The sequence below is a fragment of the Solanum lycopersicum genome, chromosome 1, assembly GCF_036512215.1.
Source record: "Solanum lycopersicum chromosome 1, SLM_r2.1".
Lineage (NCBI taxonomy): Eukaryota > Viridiplantae > Streptophyta > Magnoliopsida > Solanales > Solanaceae > Solanum > Solanum lycopersicum.
In genome coordinates, this window is record NC_090800.1 from 28,825,840 (window position 1) to 28,846,262 (window position 20,423).

The window sequence follows — 20,423 nt, forward strand, 5'->3', positions numbered from 1 at the left end:
CATTCATTCTTAATCAAAGAAGGAAAGGAAGTTGTAGCCGACTAAAAGGCCAATAAAGTGTGCTCCGAATCACTTGTCTGGAGCTTTTCGTTTCCGAATAGCCTTTGAACGTTGCCACTCTATCAAAACTAGGATTAGAATGTAAGTATGGTCGTTAAGACATTCAAAACTCTTGAAATGGAGATAGGCCAACTTTAGAGTCAAAATGAGGTTGTGCAACTAGCGCCAGAATTTCCAGAATGAACTCCAACGAGAGGACATAAACCACTCATTGAACTTGTTTTCCAAAATCAAACACAGTTCGGGGATTATAAACAACCTACAACAATCATGTAACAATTCATATATAAAGGGAGGGGCAACAACTTCAAAAAAGAACATACATCAAATGAAGGTCCACCAACATGCCCAAGTCACACCACTATGAAGTTTCCATGATTAAAAATGTGTAGAACTTTAACTATTAATTCTACAAATAAATGACCAAGAGCACACCTTTCAATCCTCACAAAGAGAGTAGATTATATCTATCTTCATCGCAGTTGTGAGTAGGAGGGTCGCGATTGCCTAAATTATTCGGAGAAGTCCTCTAAAAGATAGAAGTAAACTGAGCACCTCAACATTATATGAAGGAGATGTTCATACCATGAGGATGGACCACATCATGCATGTAGATATGGGCTAAGCTCTATGCATTGAATGAATGTTAAACAAGGAAGAGGTATGTTGATCTGGTCAATTGATCAATGTTGACCCAAATGTTTTCTTCATCTCTACATGTCCGGGGAAGTCCTACCACAATGTCCGTAATGATGTGATCCCGCTTCCACATTACAATGGGAAATATTTGAAACATAACAGCGAGATTTAAGTGTTCGGCTTTGACCTGTTGGTAGCTAAGCTAACAATACACGTACTTAGAAATATCTATTATTATACCACTCCATATGTTATGTTGACTCATTTTTATGCATATTGGCAGTGTCTGGATAGATATATTATCTAGAATGGCGGGCCTTACAAAGTAGTATCCTAATCACACCTCTGACTATTGAGACACAAATGCTACATGCAAACCTCAAAATGTTATGTTAATCAAAGGTAATCTAGCTGGCATCACCTGCTAATAATCGACCTGAAAGTGAAACCAAGGTCTCTTCCTTAAGCTATTGGATACTGATCTGATCAAGAAGAGATGACTGAACTCCCACATATGCTACGAAACGCCTAGAATCTGAAACATCCAGTTGTAGCATAAATTAGTTAAGGACTGAATGTCCAAAGCTAAATGCCTTTCCACCATAGACATCTTAGATAAGAAGGTTAGACAACTCATACTTACTGTCTTCTTACTCAAAGAGCCTAGTACTAAATTTGCCTTGCCTACATGGTAGAGAATAGAGAGGTCATAGTTATCAAAAACTCAATTAAATGATGCTTCCATGAATTTAATCCCCTCTGACTCATGATTGTAGTAAAGACTTGTTATTAGGTTTACAAAAAGAAATTCCATACAGGTAGTGCCTCCACATCTTAAACATGAAAACTACCACAACAAACCACAAATTATGGGCGGGGTAGTTGTGCTCATGTGACTTTTATATCCTCGATCAATAACCCAGCCCTCTCCATAAATACACAACTCAAACCAACATTATAATGCATCAAAATACACCACAAAGCCCTCATCGTCGACTTGAGATTCAATATAAATGTAGAAGTCGCAACTCCTTGATCTGAGTTAATATCTCAGATGGTCACTCAACTATGCAGTCTTCTATCACAAAGTCACTCAACTCTTAATTTCCACTCAAAAGTCACTCAACTATTGCTTTCTTTCTTAGAAAGTCACTCAACTTTAAATTTGAACTCAAAAGTCACTCAACTATCCAATCTTTCCTCAAAATATCACTCAATCTATTAAATTATTTTTTAATTAAAAATTATTGATATTAATTATTTATATAATAAACCAAAAATTTCAAAAAATAAATTAAACCATTTAGTGATCCATCCACCTAACCCGACCCATTAAAAAAATATGATATGACCCATTTTATTGTCTTTAATCCTAAATTAATTCCTCTCTTTAAACCTTGAAGGGATTCAAGACAAAATAAAATGGGTCATATGATATTTTTTAATGGGTCGGGTTAGGTGGGTGGATAACAAAATGGTTTAAATGGTATTTTTATTTTTTAAAAATTTTTGGTTTGTTATATAAATAATTAATATCAATAAATTTTAATTAAAAGAACAATTTAATAGTTTGAGTGACTTTTTGAAGAAAGAGTGAATAGTTGAGCGACTTTTGAATTAAAATTCAGAGTTTAGTGACTTTCTGAGAAAGAAGTGCATAGTTGAGTAAAAATTGAAAGTTGAGTGACTTACTGAGAGAAGAGTGCATAGTTGAGTGATCATCTGAAGTATTAACTCCCTTGATCTTATAAAGTCTCAAATCAAACACCTCAATCCTCACAGGCAATGGTGGATAAGCTCTCCACAAACCATTTGTAGCAGCCTTCCAATCAAATAACACATTGAACCTCGGTATCTGAAATTGGCCTGGCCCAATTAGAAATTTCTTCAATGTTCTCTAGATCAACCTTGGTACTTTCTTTGAACACCACTTGCCCCAAGAATGCTACAAACTCAACAAAAACTCAAACTTTAAGAACTTGGTATAAATCTATTAATCTCTTAAAATTTGGATTATAATTCTCAAATGTTTCTCATTATCACTCCTGCACAAAGAATATACTAGCATATCCTTTATAAACATGATAACGATCAAATCAAATTATAGCCTGAACATTAGTGTCCACAAGACAACATGAGCACTAGTCATACAAAAATACATCACCAGAAACTCATAGTGGCCATATATAGTTCTTAATGTGGTCTTAGATATGTGTGCTACACTAATCCTCAACTGATGGTAGCCAGACCTCATATCAGTTTTCAGGAACACTATGGTACCATTAAGCTAGTTAAACAAATCATCCATCTTTAAAATGGTGTTCCATTTTATCAGTTACACCTTATTAGCTTCCTATAATCAATCCAGATGTGTACTAGGCTTGGTTAATTTAAGTCCTAAGAGATAGGGAAGTTAAACACTGATATGGAGGATCAGAAATTGGTCGAGTACCTAACCCAAGATCAAGGGGAAATTTAATATCACAATTTTAGTGGTATGCCAAGTAGGTCAAACAAAAAAAGCAACATATAGACAATTGGAACCAGCTCCAGTAGGTACCTCCCTACTTAAATCATGTACATACGCCAAGTAGGAAAAACATCTGCTAGCTACTAGCCTCCAAGATTAAATTTAAGATATAACTCCTATGGGTGTCCTTCTAACGGAGCCCTACCACATAACTGTTGTACTACCAGACATGGCTAAGGTAACAGTCTAAGAGAAAAAAATCTAAAACCCGACAGTAGGGAGTTAACTAGTCTATGCATATAATCATATCATAATCACGCATATCTTACAATATAATGTCATCCCAGGTTTCAAACCATTGGATAGAAAACCAGGAAGATCAATACATTTGATCAAGTTGTATTTACCTACGAGAGTCGTCACATGCAATGGTTATGCCATTAGGTCATACGAGAAACATATTACATAGACACATCAAAATGGGAAGAACTATGGTGAATTAGAGCTATGGTGGGCGGATGGCATCAGAAAATCCTACTTTTTATCCCATCATATAATGTCTCAAACTCCGCCCTCGCTAAGGTTTCATAGAAATAACCTCTTCCACCTCTACCCTGGACATCAGTCTTACCATATAACCTGCCTCCCCTAGGTACCACCCAAATAACCTATTTTGCAACACGACAATCCTGACCCTGACCTCGGGAGCTAGCGAGACTTCTGGTGGAGATGGTAGAGAGGGTTGCGCTCATTGTACAGTAGAAGAAATTCGCTGATGTAAGGGAAAATATTTGGACAAATAATAAATCTCCCACACTCTAAGCAATCAGAAGATCACCTGCCCCTTAATGAGTAACCACTAGAGCAAGAAACACTAGTTTTGGAACCATTACTTAGACTAGAGCTAATCTAACTTCAACTACATTAGTCACTCTCTAAAATATGGTTTGAATCCTACATTATTCATATGGACTATCCAACGGATACCGCAGACTAGGACATCATAAGAGTCTATTTTATCAAAAATTGGACATGTTGTAGTTTCCCTCATGTCTGGCTCTCCTGTCGTTAAACCCATGTGACCGTGATTAAAAACATCTCGATAAAAGACAACTATTAAGACAATGTATTGAGTCTTAATCTAAAGTTGAAGCCCTAGTCCACAAAAAAAACACAAAACTCTCTCCTCTTCAATAGATAGAATCATAGACGCGTGATGGGAGAGCTCGTGACACCTCATATCATACAAACATAGATATATGCTCGAACCTAGAGAACTTTTCTTGGAGGCAATATCTGATGGTACAAGGGAAGAATCTAGTGCAAAAGCCTTAAAGAACTTGGTGCATGTCATCGGAAGAAAACCTGGTTTAAATGAATTTACGCCACCTCTGGCTTGCTGGCATGTCTTGCTTTAATAAGTGAAGTTGGGTCTTTTCTACTTCGTAAGACCTAATGTATGTGTTCCATTGTGGAAATTATTTAGAAAATCATGGGCATCCCCAGCCACAGCCCTAAAGACCTCAAAGTTTTATCCCTAATGAACAATCTAAGCATTGGCATAGCTCTGGTTTTAATCACAGGTTGCACACCCCAGGTGGTACCATGGCCACAGGTATTTCAATTGCAGGTCGATCCTACTGAGTTAGTGCTAGCACAGTGGATGAGGCCTTTTATATGCTCTCGGTCATTCTTAAAACTTAGAAAATAATTGTGTGAAGATTTAGTGCCAAAACTAGTTTGGTCAGTGTGTGAGCTAGTCCAATCCATACCTGGTGTTGTGGAACATAAGTTGTTCGAGGATCCGTTGATGGCTATGTACTTTGCTCTATCTATTGAGGTAGTGTTGCACCCCTACGAGGGAATGGAGTTCAACCCAATACCCTAAGTTACTGGTATACACGTACGATCCTTTCTATGAAAGAGTGCAATATGTGAGATTCAAAGAATCAATACACAACCAGGACTGGACATCAAGTGCTCGCCATCGTCTCTAATATCAACAAGCTCTAAAAGATAGAAGGAATGATTACCGCTGGTAGCTAGTACTAGGGCCATCACAAAAAAAATGTAAAGTGTAGCATAAAAACAAAAACAAAAGTACTTAATTGGCATGATAGGTCGACCATGCAAGAATTATTAAAAACTTAAAAAAAAATTATTGAATTTAGATGTAAAGAGACCTTAAAAAAGAAACACATGATCATAACAAAATTAAATCTAGGTAGAGCTCAAAGATAAACATAACTAGACCCGCATAAGCCCATAATGTATGTTCATGCGCAAGTTCAAATAACAACTCGAATGGACCCCTACCCTATAAGCTCGATATGTACGTATAATAGATGGGCCTATAAAGATAACACACCCAATTCTATGTCTAATATGAGTAGAGTGATCCCCAAGCCCCATATAATAGTATCCCAAACAATAAATGGCCTAGAACTATAGAACAATAGTTTGTGGCTAAAAATAAACCTCAAACTGTAGAACGTCACCCTTGGACTGGGGATAAAGAACTCAAAGCTTTGCACAGTAGCCTCGAACAAGAAATTAACATAGTTTTGAGACATCTCCCAGACCTGTTAGCAAGAGTGTGAAAAAGGCATGTCAACTTTGAAGAGGATTCTATATGAATACTAAGTTATAATAAAATGTTTTCCATCCTAAGGTATCAACAGAAGGATCCAACCACTGTGTTACTTACTCTCTAATCCTTCTAATAGAACAAACGTCTGGTAATGCGTCAGAGATGTAGAAATGAACAGATATAATAGAATTTCTAACAATTCATGCAAACACTTAAATTAAGCCTCATACTACCACCCTAAAGTCTTCTATTCCAAATATACAAGGACCTAGCCCAAACATGTCAAATTACTAACTGGAAGAGTCTAAAGAATCATTAGCTATCCTAAACTAAAGTTGACCATGCTTTTAAACACATCATGTATTACAAGCAAAGTACATAAGATGTTGTAACACTAACAACCCGATACTGGCATGGAACTTTACTCTAAATAAAGTTTATTAATCCTAAAATATTATATCTAAAATCAAGAACAAATAACTAGGTACCCTCCCCCAATTCACACTAATAATCATGAATTTACACATTCATGTTTAATATAACAAGGAAAAGAAGTTGCAGGCTAAGTATTGGCCAAGTGCACTCGCTCTAAATCACAAGGTCGAAGCTTTTTCTTTTTGAATTTCTTCCAAACACAAAAATCATGACCAATTAATAGTAGACTCAAACAAGAATTATTTGAACCATACAAGAATTTTATGAATTGCTCGGTCAAGAGGTCCTAAACCATGCCTCAAACCTGTCTCCCAAAAGTGAACACAATTTGGGGTTAAAAGACAAAAAAATAATAATCATGCAATGATTTATGAATAGATAGGGAAGCAGATTGAAATGAGAATTCACCTCAAATAAAAGTCCACTAATGTGTTTCTGTCATTCCACAATGAACACTCAAGAATTATGGAAGCATGGGACTTCAAATCACTAAGTTCCACCAAAAGAAGGCCAAAAAACACCATTTCAATCCTCGAAGGGATAGTTGATCGCGTCTGTCATTTTAAGTATGGATAGATGTCATATATTCAACGCAGTGGCAAGAAGGAGGGTCATGTTTGTAATTCATTACAAATTCACCATTGAGATTGTTGGAGAACCTGCATAGCAGTGATGATGACCAATAAAGTTCAACCTTTCATCAAGATTCGGGCAATAAATCACGCAATTGCAAAGCATAAAGGTGCAGGCCTTTACGAACATTACCAAGGGGCACACGATTAATAAGTGTAGATATGCACTCATTTTATGCTCTTTTATTATGATTTTGGGCACTTGAGTAATAAAAGAGGCTATTTGCCCTTTTAATTATGTTAATTTCAGATATTTACTTCTAGGAAGAAAAATGATGCACAAAAGTTAATATGTAGCTGAAACTGGCAGAAATTAAGTCCAGATATTTCACCTGCGGGGAGGAATCACTTTTTTGAAGGTTCAACACAAAGTCAATGGTCTCTTAAATGACCATATGAGTGAACTAGCCAAAATTTGCACAGTTTACCTAATAACTGGGATTATCAGTTTTGTGATGTTCACTTTTGTGAACTCCCATTAACTTTTTTGAGGTCTACCAAGTAGGTCAAGGGAAAAATTGAAATTTTCAGCCATTAGATCAAACATCAGAAAACGGGGGGCTAGATATAAACATGAGGGGAATTTGAAAATATAGAGAAACAATCATCTTCTTATATTAGAGTTGATTTTTTTCTTGTTATTAATTTTGGGTTTCAAATTTGAAGGTATGTTTCATCATTATTCATCTTTTTCTTTGAAGATTGTGATTCAAATGCTAATATTGTTTATCCTATATTCTTTCTGTTGTTTTGTATTGCATAAATTGTGGGTGTAATTTCTAGTTGAGATTGGGGTTTTGCTCTAGAAATATATAAATCCATTGGGTTTTTGATCCCTCATTCCATAGATTTCTTATTTGATTCCATGCTTAACATTTATGGATTTGGTTTAATTTAATTTTTCTATTTAAATTTATGAGTTTAAAGTGTCCACTAAATTCTAACATCTAATCTTTATGGGTTACTTGAAAATGTAACCTATGAAGTGGAAAATTAGATTAGTAATTGCATTTAAGATTTGAATCTTGAATTTGAGACCGAAAGGAGAGAATGTAGGTTTCCATTGTTGTTTACAATGCTTACTTGAAAGAAAAGTCTATGTTAAGGTATTAGGTTATTTTGTTGAATTTGAGACCGAAAGGAGAGAATGTAGGTTTCCATTGTTGTTTACAATGCTTACTTGAAAGAAAAGTCTATGTTAAGGTATTAGGTTATTTTGTTGAATTATATTATTGAGTCTAAAAGGAGATGTCCTAAAACAATTCTTTGAGACTTAAAGGAGATTAGGAGTATCCTATGATTTCTTAGCCTATCCACAGTGAATGAGTATGTGTTGATATTTCAATGGATCATTGAGTGAGAGTAGAAATTCTAAATTTCCTAATCATTGAATATCTCTAGCTTGATTTGTTCTTTTCCCAAAACATTCATTGGGTTACCAAGTAATTATCATAATTTTGCAATTTTGTATTGTTGTGTTTAGATTCACGTTTGAAGTTATTAGTCATCTATCTTTTAAATTACCTTCAAATTGTTCTCTACGGGATTCGACCTCAACGCTTTGTTAGGAATTTTTGTTGACAATGACCATTTTAATCTTCTAATTAGCTTTGTATAGTAATTTTAGCATTATCAAAAATGGTTTTGGTGTCGGGGAACAATTAGACATATTTAGAGTTTACTTATTTCTGTATAAAATGTCAGTAGTTGTGTTTATTTTGTTTTGTGTTGTTTCTATGGCTTCTTATAATAAAGAGATTTTTAGGGGTTGTAATCCCTATGTTAATGACACATGTCCTTGTTGTGAAGAAACGGGTGTAGTGAAACAATCTTGGCTCATAAGCTTGGCCCAAAGTCTTGAAGACAGTGATAAATACCTACACTTAGTGTCTCAATATGGGATTGATTTTGAACCTTAATTGGTATGTTGAGACGATCCAACTTGGGTATAGAATTTGTACGTTCGAGGACAATGTAATAACAAGAACGAGAGCACTTGATGCTCTTCTCCAAAAGGTCAATAAGGATGAAATAGAGTTGAAGCCTCGAGAAGAAGGGGTTATGTTTAACATGGATGAAATCTTGGGCATTTGCACATGAAATAGCTAATAAAACTCCAAGATGACGAAATCAAAGAAATGATACTAGAGTTTCAAGAATATAAAAATTATATGGAAATTTAGTACATTTGAAAGTGAGAGTGTCACTAACATGAAGGGCAATAATAATGAAGCTCAACGTTCACATTGCCTAGTGATTCTTTCACTCATGCCCAATGATCTAAATTAAAAGGATGATTCGATGTTGGGAAGTAAATTAATGTTCTAAAAGTAAAGAAAATAGGTCACTACTTGGAGAGATACTCAGTCGGATGAAACTCTTATCCAATAAATCCTTCATTTTTTCCTTTAATTCCTTAAAATCTATTTGAACCACATGGTCAGGAAGAATATTGATAAATTATCAAGAAAAACTTTCAACTCAAGAATAAGGGTTGAGGAAATTGTATCCATAACTTGAAAAAGATAATATATGCAGCCTTTAGAAACCATTATTCTAGCTTTAAGACAAGAAAAAACCCTGCCCTTAGGCATCAAATTCCCCCTTTTATACTCTAGGAAGGGGTCATTTGGAAACTAAAACTTAACCACTTGAATTTTACAATCAACTGAATCATAACAAAATAGATTCTATCAATACAAAGAATGAGATCAAAACTAAACATAGAAAGTACTACAAGATCAACATGATCCTCATATTCCCTTGATGAAGGTTAAGAAATTCAAGTAACTTGGCCTCCCACTTCTCAACGAGAATTAATCTATCAAGAAAACAGATTTCAAACCTTTCTCGATCAAGGCGACCCACATCAACTGTCCTCTCTTCCTTTGGTTTAACCAAACTTGAGTGACATCGTTATGTTTATAAGTGACTAATTACACCTTTTCCAATGGATTCACTCCATTATAACCAAACCCTCATACATCTTATATATGAACTATTCAGTATCTTCCTATACCCTAGAATCATAAAATTTGGGGAGATTCATTCCATTGAAGTCCCTCACTCTAGCATCCCTATTGACTTGAGCAAACGCATTAAAAGTAGCTCAAAAATCTACATCAGTCACTTCTTCGGCCAAAGGGTTGGCCGAAACATGAAGAGCTTAAGGAGCTTGTTGTTGCATATTCTCGTTGACGTTCCTTCTAGCATGAGCTCTTCAAAGGTTCCATATACTGAAAAGCATCAAATAGATTAGGATAGGTACATACAGACTTAAACTCTATCGCATTAATTTAGAGTGATGAAATAAGTGGAATTTCAGAAATTTCTTATGGATTCCTATTAACAAATGGGGAATGCTTCATACTCATTAACAATACTATGTTTGACGTGGCTTTGGATACATCCTAGGACCTTTCGAAACCTTGTGCTCGTAACACAAAGTTTGTATGTACAAAATCATACCTTTGGTTTAGGACTCAGAATTTTGTTAAACTTGCTTTTATGCTTGTTCAGTTATGTTTTATTTTAGCTTAACTCTATCCTACATGCTCAGTACCTTTCAGGTACTGACTCATACGTGCGCTACATCTTCTCGTGATGTAGGTTCAGGTTCTTAGCATCCAGATCACGCATTGATCGATTTCCAATCTCCAGTTTAGTAGATTCAGTGGTGAGCCATCATTCTTCCAGGATAACAGTTATGAGTTTCATTTTAGTCTTTAGTCTTTAGTCATGTAGTTTCAGTTTTTTCTAGATTTACTTGGGGCTTGTCCTAGTATTTCTAGTCAAGTTAGAGGCTTATTTCAGACGTAGCACATTCAACTTAGTGTTGAGTTAATAACCTCATTGTATTAAACACATCAGTTTTCATATAATATCAGTTTTACAAAATGGGTATTCCCCATCTTTTCATTATAAGTTATTACTTAGCTTCAGCATAAGTTTATATGTTTTTAGTATGCTCATGATTATGCCAGCAGAGTTAGCTTGAGATCACCTGTGGTTCTATGTTTCGTGTCCGCGTCTCGGGGGTAGCTCGGGGCGTTACAATATACTAATAAATAAAGTGGTTAAGACATGAAGAATTTGTTTTTACCTAATTCACATGGGTACTTCTGTGGACGCCGATTGCAGATATGTTTCTCGCCTACGATCTTCAATCTTTTATTTTTCATTAGAAATATAATAAATTATAAAAATTAAAACTTCATTATGTCATTTTATTTATATATGGACAAATTAAAATTGGATACTAAATAACAAATTTGGCTCATTAGTTATTCAACTAAACTAATTATTTAAAAGAATATACATGAGTTACATAATCGTACTTATCGAATAGTTCTAAATTTTCAAATCAACTTCACCGCTATTCCTAAATGACATAGGGCAACTAGCAAGAGGGGTAAAATTGTACTATTTATTTTTTTAATAAACATTTTTAAAAATATTTTTCCGAGTCGTTACACAAATTACAGGTTAGGCTACATCGACCCTACAAGCCTAGATAATATTGACGGCTCTACATGTGTTTGGTCATATACATATGTTACAAATCACTATCCCTCAATATATTTTTACTTGTAGATGTTTCGTTTAATAGACCTTTTAAAAATAATAAATGATAAGACTATTTTATAACATCTTTTCTATTAATCATAACTCATCTAAATATTTCGAAATGAATAGTTTGAATAAAGAGAATAAAATAGATATAAATAATATATTATCTTTAATGACATTCCAAGAAGATTTAAAATTAAATTTACCAAACAAGATGATCTCTGAGATTTAATAAACTAATAGTGACCCCTTAATCTGATTTACCTATTATGTTTTGTAAGATTTTGATTAAGTTCATATATTTTAGGTAGGAGTGACTCAAAGAATAAGACTACTAAATATTTGTTGTAGGCTTCACTCAATATTGATTGTTATTTTAAAAATACACAATCTTAATTTTTTTTTAGAAAAGATAAACAATCTTCTTTTTATTAAAAATATTTAATAACTTTAAATTAAACAATTCAAATATTTATATTAAAAAATAAAGTTTTTACAATACATTCAATGTACTTTATGTTAAGAAAATGACTATGCTCTTAATAACTAAAATAAATATTAGTTTTATAAATAATATTACCAAGAGATGTTCAACGGATGTTTGGGCGGCATGAGTTTACTAGGGGTTGAAATGTGGTGAGATTAAAAAAAAAATAGACGTGATGACACTCGTCTAAATTTACTAAGACAAGTCAGCCTAAAATATATAAAAAATATGTCGAAAATAAATCAACAATAAGATAACTGCGGAAACTTAACAAATTTCATAAATATACCAGAATTTGATATTCATGCTACAGAAAATATGATTTATTGTGACAACTTTTTGTAGCGGCATACATAATTCTCACAAAATGTAAGGTTTATGTGGCGACACAGTATCGTTGCACAAATATTGATAGTTTGGTGGCAATGCATATTATCGTTATTGAAAAGAAATTGGAGTGACGACTTCTGGTTGAATGCCACTAACATGTTTCTAAAAATTGTGATAAAATAATTTTTTGTAGCGACTTATAAAGAATTGTCTTTAAAAAGTAGTTTGTTGTGAATAAGTCGCCATTAAAAGAATACTTCTATATTTTTTGTACTATTTTGTATAAAAAGTTAAATGAATATATTTTTAATGATATTTTGACTTTTTATTGATGGTAAATAAGTAATTTAAATTTATAACTTTTTAAAAACAATTAATCTTGTATTGGAAAATTTTAATGATTATAAAGGTATTTAAATAATAATTTAGATTATTATATAGCACATAATATTTGTACCAAATAAGTACTTATTTATTTATTTTCTTTTACACTACAAAAATAATTATATTTAGGATATTTTTTACTTTGCAATTAAAAGTGAATATCTCTTGTTAAAAACCTATGCATAATATCTTTGTCGTTAAATGAATAGTGTAAGCTTTATCTTTTTCATTAACAAACTTGATTTTGAAAATGAAATAAACTTAAAAGTGTCATTAAAAAACTAAAAAGAATACTCAATCTCATATTATTCATACCCTAAAAAAGTTTATTTAATGATTAAGTGGAATAAGAATTGAGTACTTTTATTTGGTCTTTGAGATAGGGTATTTGGTTGGAGTAATGTTTTTAAAAGATGTGTGATATTTTAAATTAAAAGATCAATTGTTTCTTAATTCAATAAATATTAGATGTATTAACGAAAATTACAAATATGTATACTTTATTTCATCGAAGATATATATGCACCACCATTTTAGTAATGAATATATTTACTCTACAATTTAAGTAACCTATTGAATTACATTTATTATTAGAAATATTGATGTTGCATATTATTTTTCAAAAAAAAATGAGGTATCTATGGCAACCATGTCGCCATTATATATGTACATTTTGTGTCGACATTGATAGCCGTTACTTATAACATTTAGTTATGAAAGTACTTGTCATGATGCTAATGTCATCACTAATGTTTTCTAGTGGCGATTTTTGGCCTTTTTGTAATAACTTTTGATACCGTAAAATGTCAAATTTCTTGTAGCAAATCTTGGCGCCACAAAATGTTAAAGATTATTGAATAGATCAAAACATAAAATAATGAATTAATAAGATGGCCTGTAGGAATGACAAGCAATTGTGTCACATTATTTTCTTTGAAAGCATCGAAGAAAATGAAGAAGAATGATCACAGAAAGTAATTCCTCAAATAAATCCTAGTTTAAGTTTTTTAATATTGTAGATAAACTAACCTAAACTAGTTACAATAATACACTTGATCTAACAACAAGGAAAGTCTAGCCTATTAATTATTTAAAATGTAGTCATCTCTTTCTTACATTTCTACTTTAGTATATTGTAGACCCTTCATGGTTCTTCATTAATCTTCTATGTAATTCAAAATACTCATATCTACTTGGTGGTCTTCATATCCATGATCATTAAATCATATCCCATAGGAGATACCGCTACATGGGATACCACTACATGCATATATTGAAGATCTATTAATAATGCGTAATGACTCTATGTTTGATATTGGAATAGAGTAATTAACATTTTCTAGGTAAGAAATGGAAGAGTTTTCTTTGATTCTCACCATAAATAACTTTTCCTTTTTAGCACCATTTTTAAACTCAAAAGAAAAATTTCAAAAGTTCTAGCATATATGTTTCCAAAAAAAATATTATTTCATGTTGAAAAATAATAGATAGTTAGAACAGTGATAAAGAAAATAAAGAAGAAGATATGAATTACATTACCTTGATGGAGTGACACATCTTGTGTGAGAATAATGTAGATGAGAACGTAGAACGTTGAGATCGAAAGATGGTACAACCCACCAGAGAAGAGTAGAGTAACATTCAGTCAAGAGAAAGGAGGCAACAAAGTGAGAAGAGAGGAAAGTGAGCTCAAGATGAAGCTAAAGTTAACATTTATAGATAGGTTTAGTGAAAGTGGGTTTTGCCCTGATAAAATTAGAGATAGGTTGTTTTGATTGTTTTATTATGGGCTTGGGACAACTTTATTTTGGTTTTTGGTTAATTAATAAAATGGCTTATATGGCCCCAACAAATTTCTTTTTATAAAAATTTTTTCGAGGCCATATAGAAAGTATCGAAATATGGTAATGAAATGTCAATAAAGCAATATTTTTAAAACAGTTAAAATACAAAATTGCCAAGATTTTTGTGAGCTCCTCATATAGAAATTACCTTCATCCTCCTTTCATAACTACTTACATTTGAATGTGTAGGAATATAATCAATCATAATTTCATCTATTGTAGTTATTGATTGTATGAGACTTTTATTGATCCCCAAAGATGAGGTAACCCTTATGATTTTTCTCCTCCAAAAAATTGAGAACAATTTGAAATCAAATTTCTTGATTATCTAAATGAACTCTCATGCACAATGAGTAAGGATTATTTACTCTTTAGATATCAAAATCTTATACATAATAATGGAGAAATTCTTAAAAATTGACGTCTCCTAACAATTAAACTTCAATAGTAGAGTAGTCTGGTAAACATTGAAATCCTTCTGATGTTCAAGAAATTAAATCATGGGCTTAAATGTATAATGAAGATGATAGATCAATGTGAGGTCTCCTACTTATCAATTATTCATCCGAACTTTTTTTGTAGTTAAAAAAAGAAATTACGCGCATCAAACCATGGGGGCACAATAATATCATCTGCAAAAAAATGGTCCATATTCTCTTTCATCGTTAGGTAAAGGGAATATAAGTAATTCCTACATTAACTACACTTTCATCTTCAATGTTAACGTATCTTAATTTTTATAGGCAAAATTATTTATGCAAGAAATTATATTGCAAAGAAAGAGGAGTGAGTATCTAGTGGAGATGGAGTAAATTAAAAAGAATTTATTAATTTGTATGACCATTGTGATTTCACATTAACTTTTTAATAATAGAATATTGAAAAGTTCAAATAAATAAGATACGACGATCCCTCATAAATATGCGGAAAATATATAGGATAACTCGAGAAACAAAAACATTTAATTAATTAAGGAAAAAGAATGGTAGTAAAAAAGAGGAAGAACTTATAGATTAGCAAAATAGAATATAGGGATAGTAGTTAAAAGTTACTTTAAGTTACAATCTTGCTAAAAATATAAAGAAAGAAATATTTTAACCAACCTTAACATTAAATTTATGAAAATATTAATAAATAAAGTGGCATTACAAATTGCTAAAATAGAGTTCTTCACGACTCTTATTTCCCATAAATACTAATTTCATAGGTTTATCACTCGTCATCCCATAATTCATTAATTTAACACAAAGTTACGTAAGTGAAATGTCAAATTTCATCATGTTTAACTCTTCCAGAAAGAGAGATTAAACCCTTAGAACCAAGTTATTCACGATTAGGAAAGGAAAATAATTTCATTGAATGATTGGGAAAATTCTACACACTCATTAATCATTGAGTTGTCCAGGGAATAATTTTAGTTTAATATCAAAAAATTGAGTTGATTTTCCTAAAACTACAAAGTATAAATGGACATATACAATACAAGTAGGGAGTGTAGCAATTCTAATTCCTGAAGAAGAATTACAAAAAAATCAAGAGATAAGTTAATCAATATTATATATTCGTTAAAGTTTAAATAATAATGGTGATTTATTCAGATTTGTGACCAAAGTTCTGACGATCGATATAACTATTTATAAGAAAATTTATCATAATTTATGATCAAATTATTTTAAATCACTATAACTTGATTCTAATGAAGTCTTTCTCAATGTTAAATTAAAAAACTTGATACCCCACAAAAATTTTGCTCCTGTTTATAACATAATGATTATTTTTGTACTATTTTTCCTCATGAGATCAAAATTAAAATAGTAGCATAGAAAAATTTTATTTGTGAAAATCACTCAAAAAAATCAATATTATAACACACTTTTAACCGATTCATTGTGACAAAAATAAAACTCCGGTAACGTGGGTAGCTCACTCATCTAAGTTGAACTACTTAACAAATCAACTATAGTTTCAAAGCTTCATTGAAAGCCTATGAGTGTAAAATGGTGGTTGAGCTTGAACTGAAATGTTCAAGATGGTTGAGTTAATAATTGGTTGAATCATTAACTCACCCAAAGCTTACTTGTTTTAAGATGGATTGGGTCGAGGTGGGCTTAATGGTCAACTAGGATGAATTAATAAATGAATATCTCTGAGTCACATGTATAGATCAATATGCTCATCCACATCTAATCCTGACTCTAACCCTTGTATTGAAAAATATATTATTCAAGGCACATTAGCGCAGGGAACTCGTCATGTTCATACCGAGGTTCGACACTAACATCCTTCTTAGAATAATAGATGGAGTAAGTTGGGTGGTCATTATCCCATCCAAAGGTCAATTTTGTTGAGATGAATTGGGTCAAGTATCATGATCCAACCTACCTAATTGTGTAGGCACCCACATCTAAGTAGGAGAACCCTCATACCCCAAAAGTAAAACATGCAAAAATTTTTGACAAACAAGAACAATTATAACTCTACGATTTTTATTATTAGGCCTTCAACACATTATTAATTTAAAACTTGTAAAGTATTTTAAATTACACTCATGTACCTAGTCTAAACAGGTACAAGAGCTAAGAGTACAACTGGACAAAATAAATAAAAGGCACAACTAACAAAATGTGAAAAGAAGAATGTAAGTAGGAATTTCTTTGTCTGCCCCTAATGGAACCTCAACAATTCTACATCAAATCCATGACAAAATACATAGCAAGGGTAGTATCAGTACAAAAAAACATATTTAAAGGCATCATCGGTCAATCCAATGCCCACCACATAAGACAATAAATTAATCAATGAGATCATGAAATAAATCACTCACTTCTCCACATTCACTCTCTCTTGGAATCACCTCCAATATAGATTTATCACCCTAATAAGTAACCCTCTTCCCACATTCTTTACCATAGCTTAACCATTCTAAAACACGTAGAAACTTTCCAGTACAACGACCCTAATTCAATTCTCCGCTAAGTTCAACTTATACCACTAATACAACAATATATTTTACACACGCATATAAAACACATGCCATATTGTCAAAAAGTATACAACCATGATTAAATCACATGGGTCCTCTCACGGAACCCAAACCCACACTATTACTATGCCGGAACGTGGCAATTCCATCCAATATTTTATCAGAATGTGTCAATTTGATCCAAGTTAGTTATGCCTAAACATGGCAATCTGATTCAAGTTAGTTATGTCGAAACATGACAATCTGATCCCATTCACACCATAATCACAAACACAAGAACAACATCAACATCATCCATATATGTCATGATCTAATGGTAATTATATTTCATCTATTTCATTTACAACAAGTATGATCAATTTTACAAAATTCATGCATGTACAAGTATCATAGTGAAGCAAAAATATGTATACACCACACAAACATATAATCACAACCATCACCTATGAATCATTTATCAATCCCTATCACCTAATTAATAATTGACCACACTGCGCCTAGTTCATCATAATTCCTAAACTTCATTACCTCCATTTTCGGATGAAACATACATTCATAGTTCTAGTTCTACTCTTCATCCCGTATACTCATTCTTTACCCCATTCTTTCCACGATAGCAATTCTATATTTTTCTAACAACACATCAATTCCTTCTCACAAGGCATAGACTCACATACTTTGAGTTTTCCATGATTTATTTATGTAGTTTACTTGGTGCACAAAGGTCTGCCCACAACCTACCATTGATTTGCATATATCACGTGGTAAAAGCATATTTATAACTATTCAATTATAAAAACCTAGCCTACCTGGAGTTTTGACTATGATTAAAGTTTTTCGTGATTTGTCAAAGAGTTTACAAGAGTTTGTCATTCCCACGGTAGAAATCTCCCTCTCATTCATTCCCATGCTTAGAGCAACTTTTGTGGGGTTTCTAGGGTGATTTACAACTTATTTATATATTTTAGGAAGATGGAGAAAGTATGATCTCTCGTAATTTACATCATGCCTCGCTATTCCCGTTATGGCACCAACTTACCCCGCTCTGGCAGTGGCGCCCCAACGAAACATCCCCTACCCTGGTGGGTCAGTGGTACAAATTTTCTGCATTTTTATCTCTTCCTATTTAATGATGGTTTGGATCGTTACATCAAGATAGACTAAATATGGGTACCTAAATTTAAGATTTCACCATAACTATATAGTGTGTTTCTTTTTTTATTGAAAATTTTCTATAGATGCTTTTGACAACAAATCCATCAAAAATTAAAACATGAAACGATGAAAGATAAAACTATTAGTACTGTTACTATCAAAATTCTGAAACAACAAAGAAGCTAAATAAAATGCAAGTCTTGAAACTATAACAAACTAAGAAATTTCATTATTTTGCATCATTTAGCCCCATTTTTTTTGAGGCCCGTCTTCATTGGAAGTTCTACTTTTCATTCTAAGTTGAATTGATCCATTTTTAGCGTACTCATATACTAGAACATCTTCCACTTAATTTGTTTATGTAAAGCTGTTGTGGATGTTGTTTATGGGATATTACATTTTATTTATTTAATCAAAGCTCCATATCATATTGCAAATTCTTCCTTATTTAGTTAAATAATATAATAAGTTGAAATTTTGACAAGAAAATTCTCATCATAGGTTACAGATATTTTGCGATTGATTTGTGTGTGTGTGTCTGGGGGGGGGGGAGGTTTGACTCCAGACCCTTATGTTTTAGCCTTTTAGGTAAGTAATGCAATCTGGTTAGCTATCAGCTTGGGGTAACAACATATTAAAAATATTTTAATGTTGATGAAACTAAAATATAGGTACAAAAGAAAGAATAACAAAACTACTCTTTGTTGATAATATAGGTAATTACCAAGTAATTTTTCCAGCGAATGAAATCGGCTTCACTGCATGCCAGAGGTCTTCGAACAACATTATAGCCATTCCGCTTAAACTTCCTCCCAGTCGGGTAAAGCTCAAAACCTGCTATGGACAAAGGATCGAAAGAGGTAAACACTCAAAAAGATACATCAGAAACTTTTACCACTCTTAATAAGGTTTACATAATTAGTGGAAAAGATGTTGCTTGAGAAGACCAAATTGACTAAATTTTGCCCTTCTAATTCCTGTCTTATCTATAAAAGTTAAAACAATCTTCAGAAGACCAAAAAAAAAACACAGTGCGACTCGCCGCACTTTCTTGTTGCTAGTTATCATAACTTACATTTAACAATAAAAAAGTGCAGTGCAGATAACATCTTTAAGTTCAGCTCATGTTAATATATAAAAATCTTTTGAAGTACTTTCCAGTATAAGATCTCTAACACAACCCTCGACAGGGTAGACCTCGAACCCTGCCAAAAACAAAACAAAAAAAAGGAAAGGTGAGGCCATAAGGAGGAAAAATAGGAATCATCATGTTCCTAATAGCAACACCAAGGGTGTTTTTAGTATAGAGGAAAACATTTTCATTAGGCAAACAACAACAATAACAATAAACTCAATATGGTTCCACGAGTGGAGTATGGAGAGGATAGATTTTACAAAAATCTTAGCCCTACCGAGTGGAGGTAGAGAGATTGTTTCTAATTAACCCTCTCAAGATTGATAATTCAAAGCAGTAAGGGAAAAAGAAAATATAGAAGTGAAGAAGCCATGAAAGATAGTATGGTAGGCATTACATAACATTCAGAAGTAAAGTAACAGTAACTACAACTAAATGGTTCGGCAATTGAAGTACTACGAACAACAATAGTAAAAAAATTCAAGAATAAGAACTATGAGAATAGTGTTAATACTATTGGTATGAATGAGAAAGGAAATATGGTGCTCCAAACTACCAACCAGCCTATGCCACTGGAAAGTGAGACAATACCGTGCAACTACCAACTAGACATCTAACTTAATTCGTGACCAACTAATTCCACTATATGATGTCATCTGCTCAGCAAGCTGAAGATGCGCCATTGTCCTGTCTAATTACTCCTCTACAAT

General features: G+C 32.7%; 1 protein-coding gene across 1 annotated transcript in view; it reads right to left on the reverse strand.

The window, feature by feature from the left end:
- Positions 1–1,166: 1,166 nt before the first annotated feature.
- Positions 1,167–20,423, reverse strand: part of LOC138341804 (uncharacterized) — a 37,964-nt gene continuing 18,707 nt past the window's right edge. The window contains exons 11-14 of the mRNA XM_069293650.1: positions 19,733–19,783; positions 19,303–19,412; positions 2,392–2,554; positions 1,167–1,234 (exon numbers count right to left, since the gene is read on the reverse strand). Coding sequence (XP_069149751.1) covers positions 1,167–1,234; positions 2,392–2,554; positions 19,303–19,412; positions 19,733–19,783 — 392 coding nt within the window. The remainder of the gene's footprint in view (positions 1,235–2,391; positions 2,555–19,302; positions 19,413–19,732; positions 19,784–20,423) is intronic.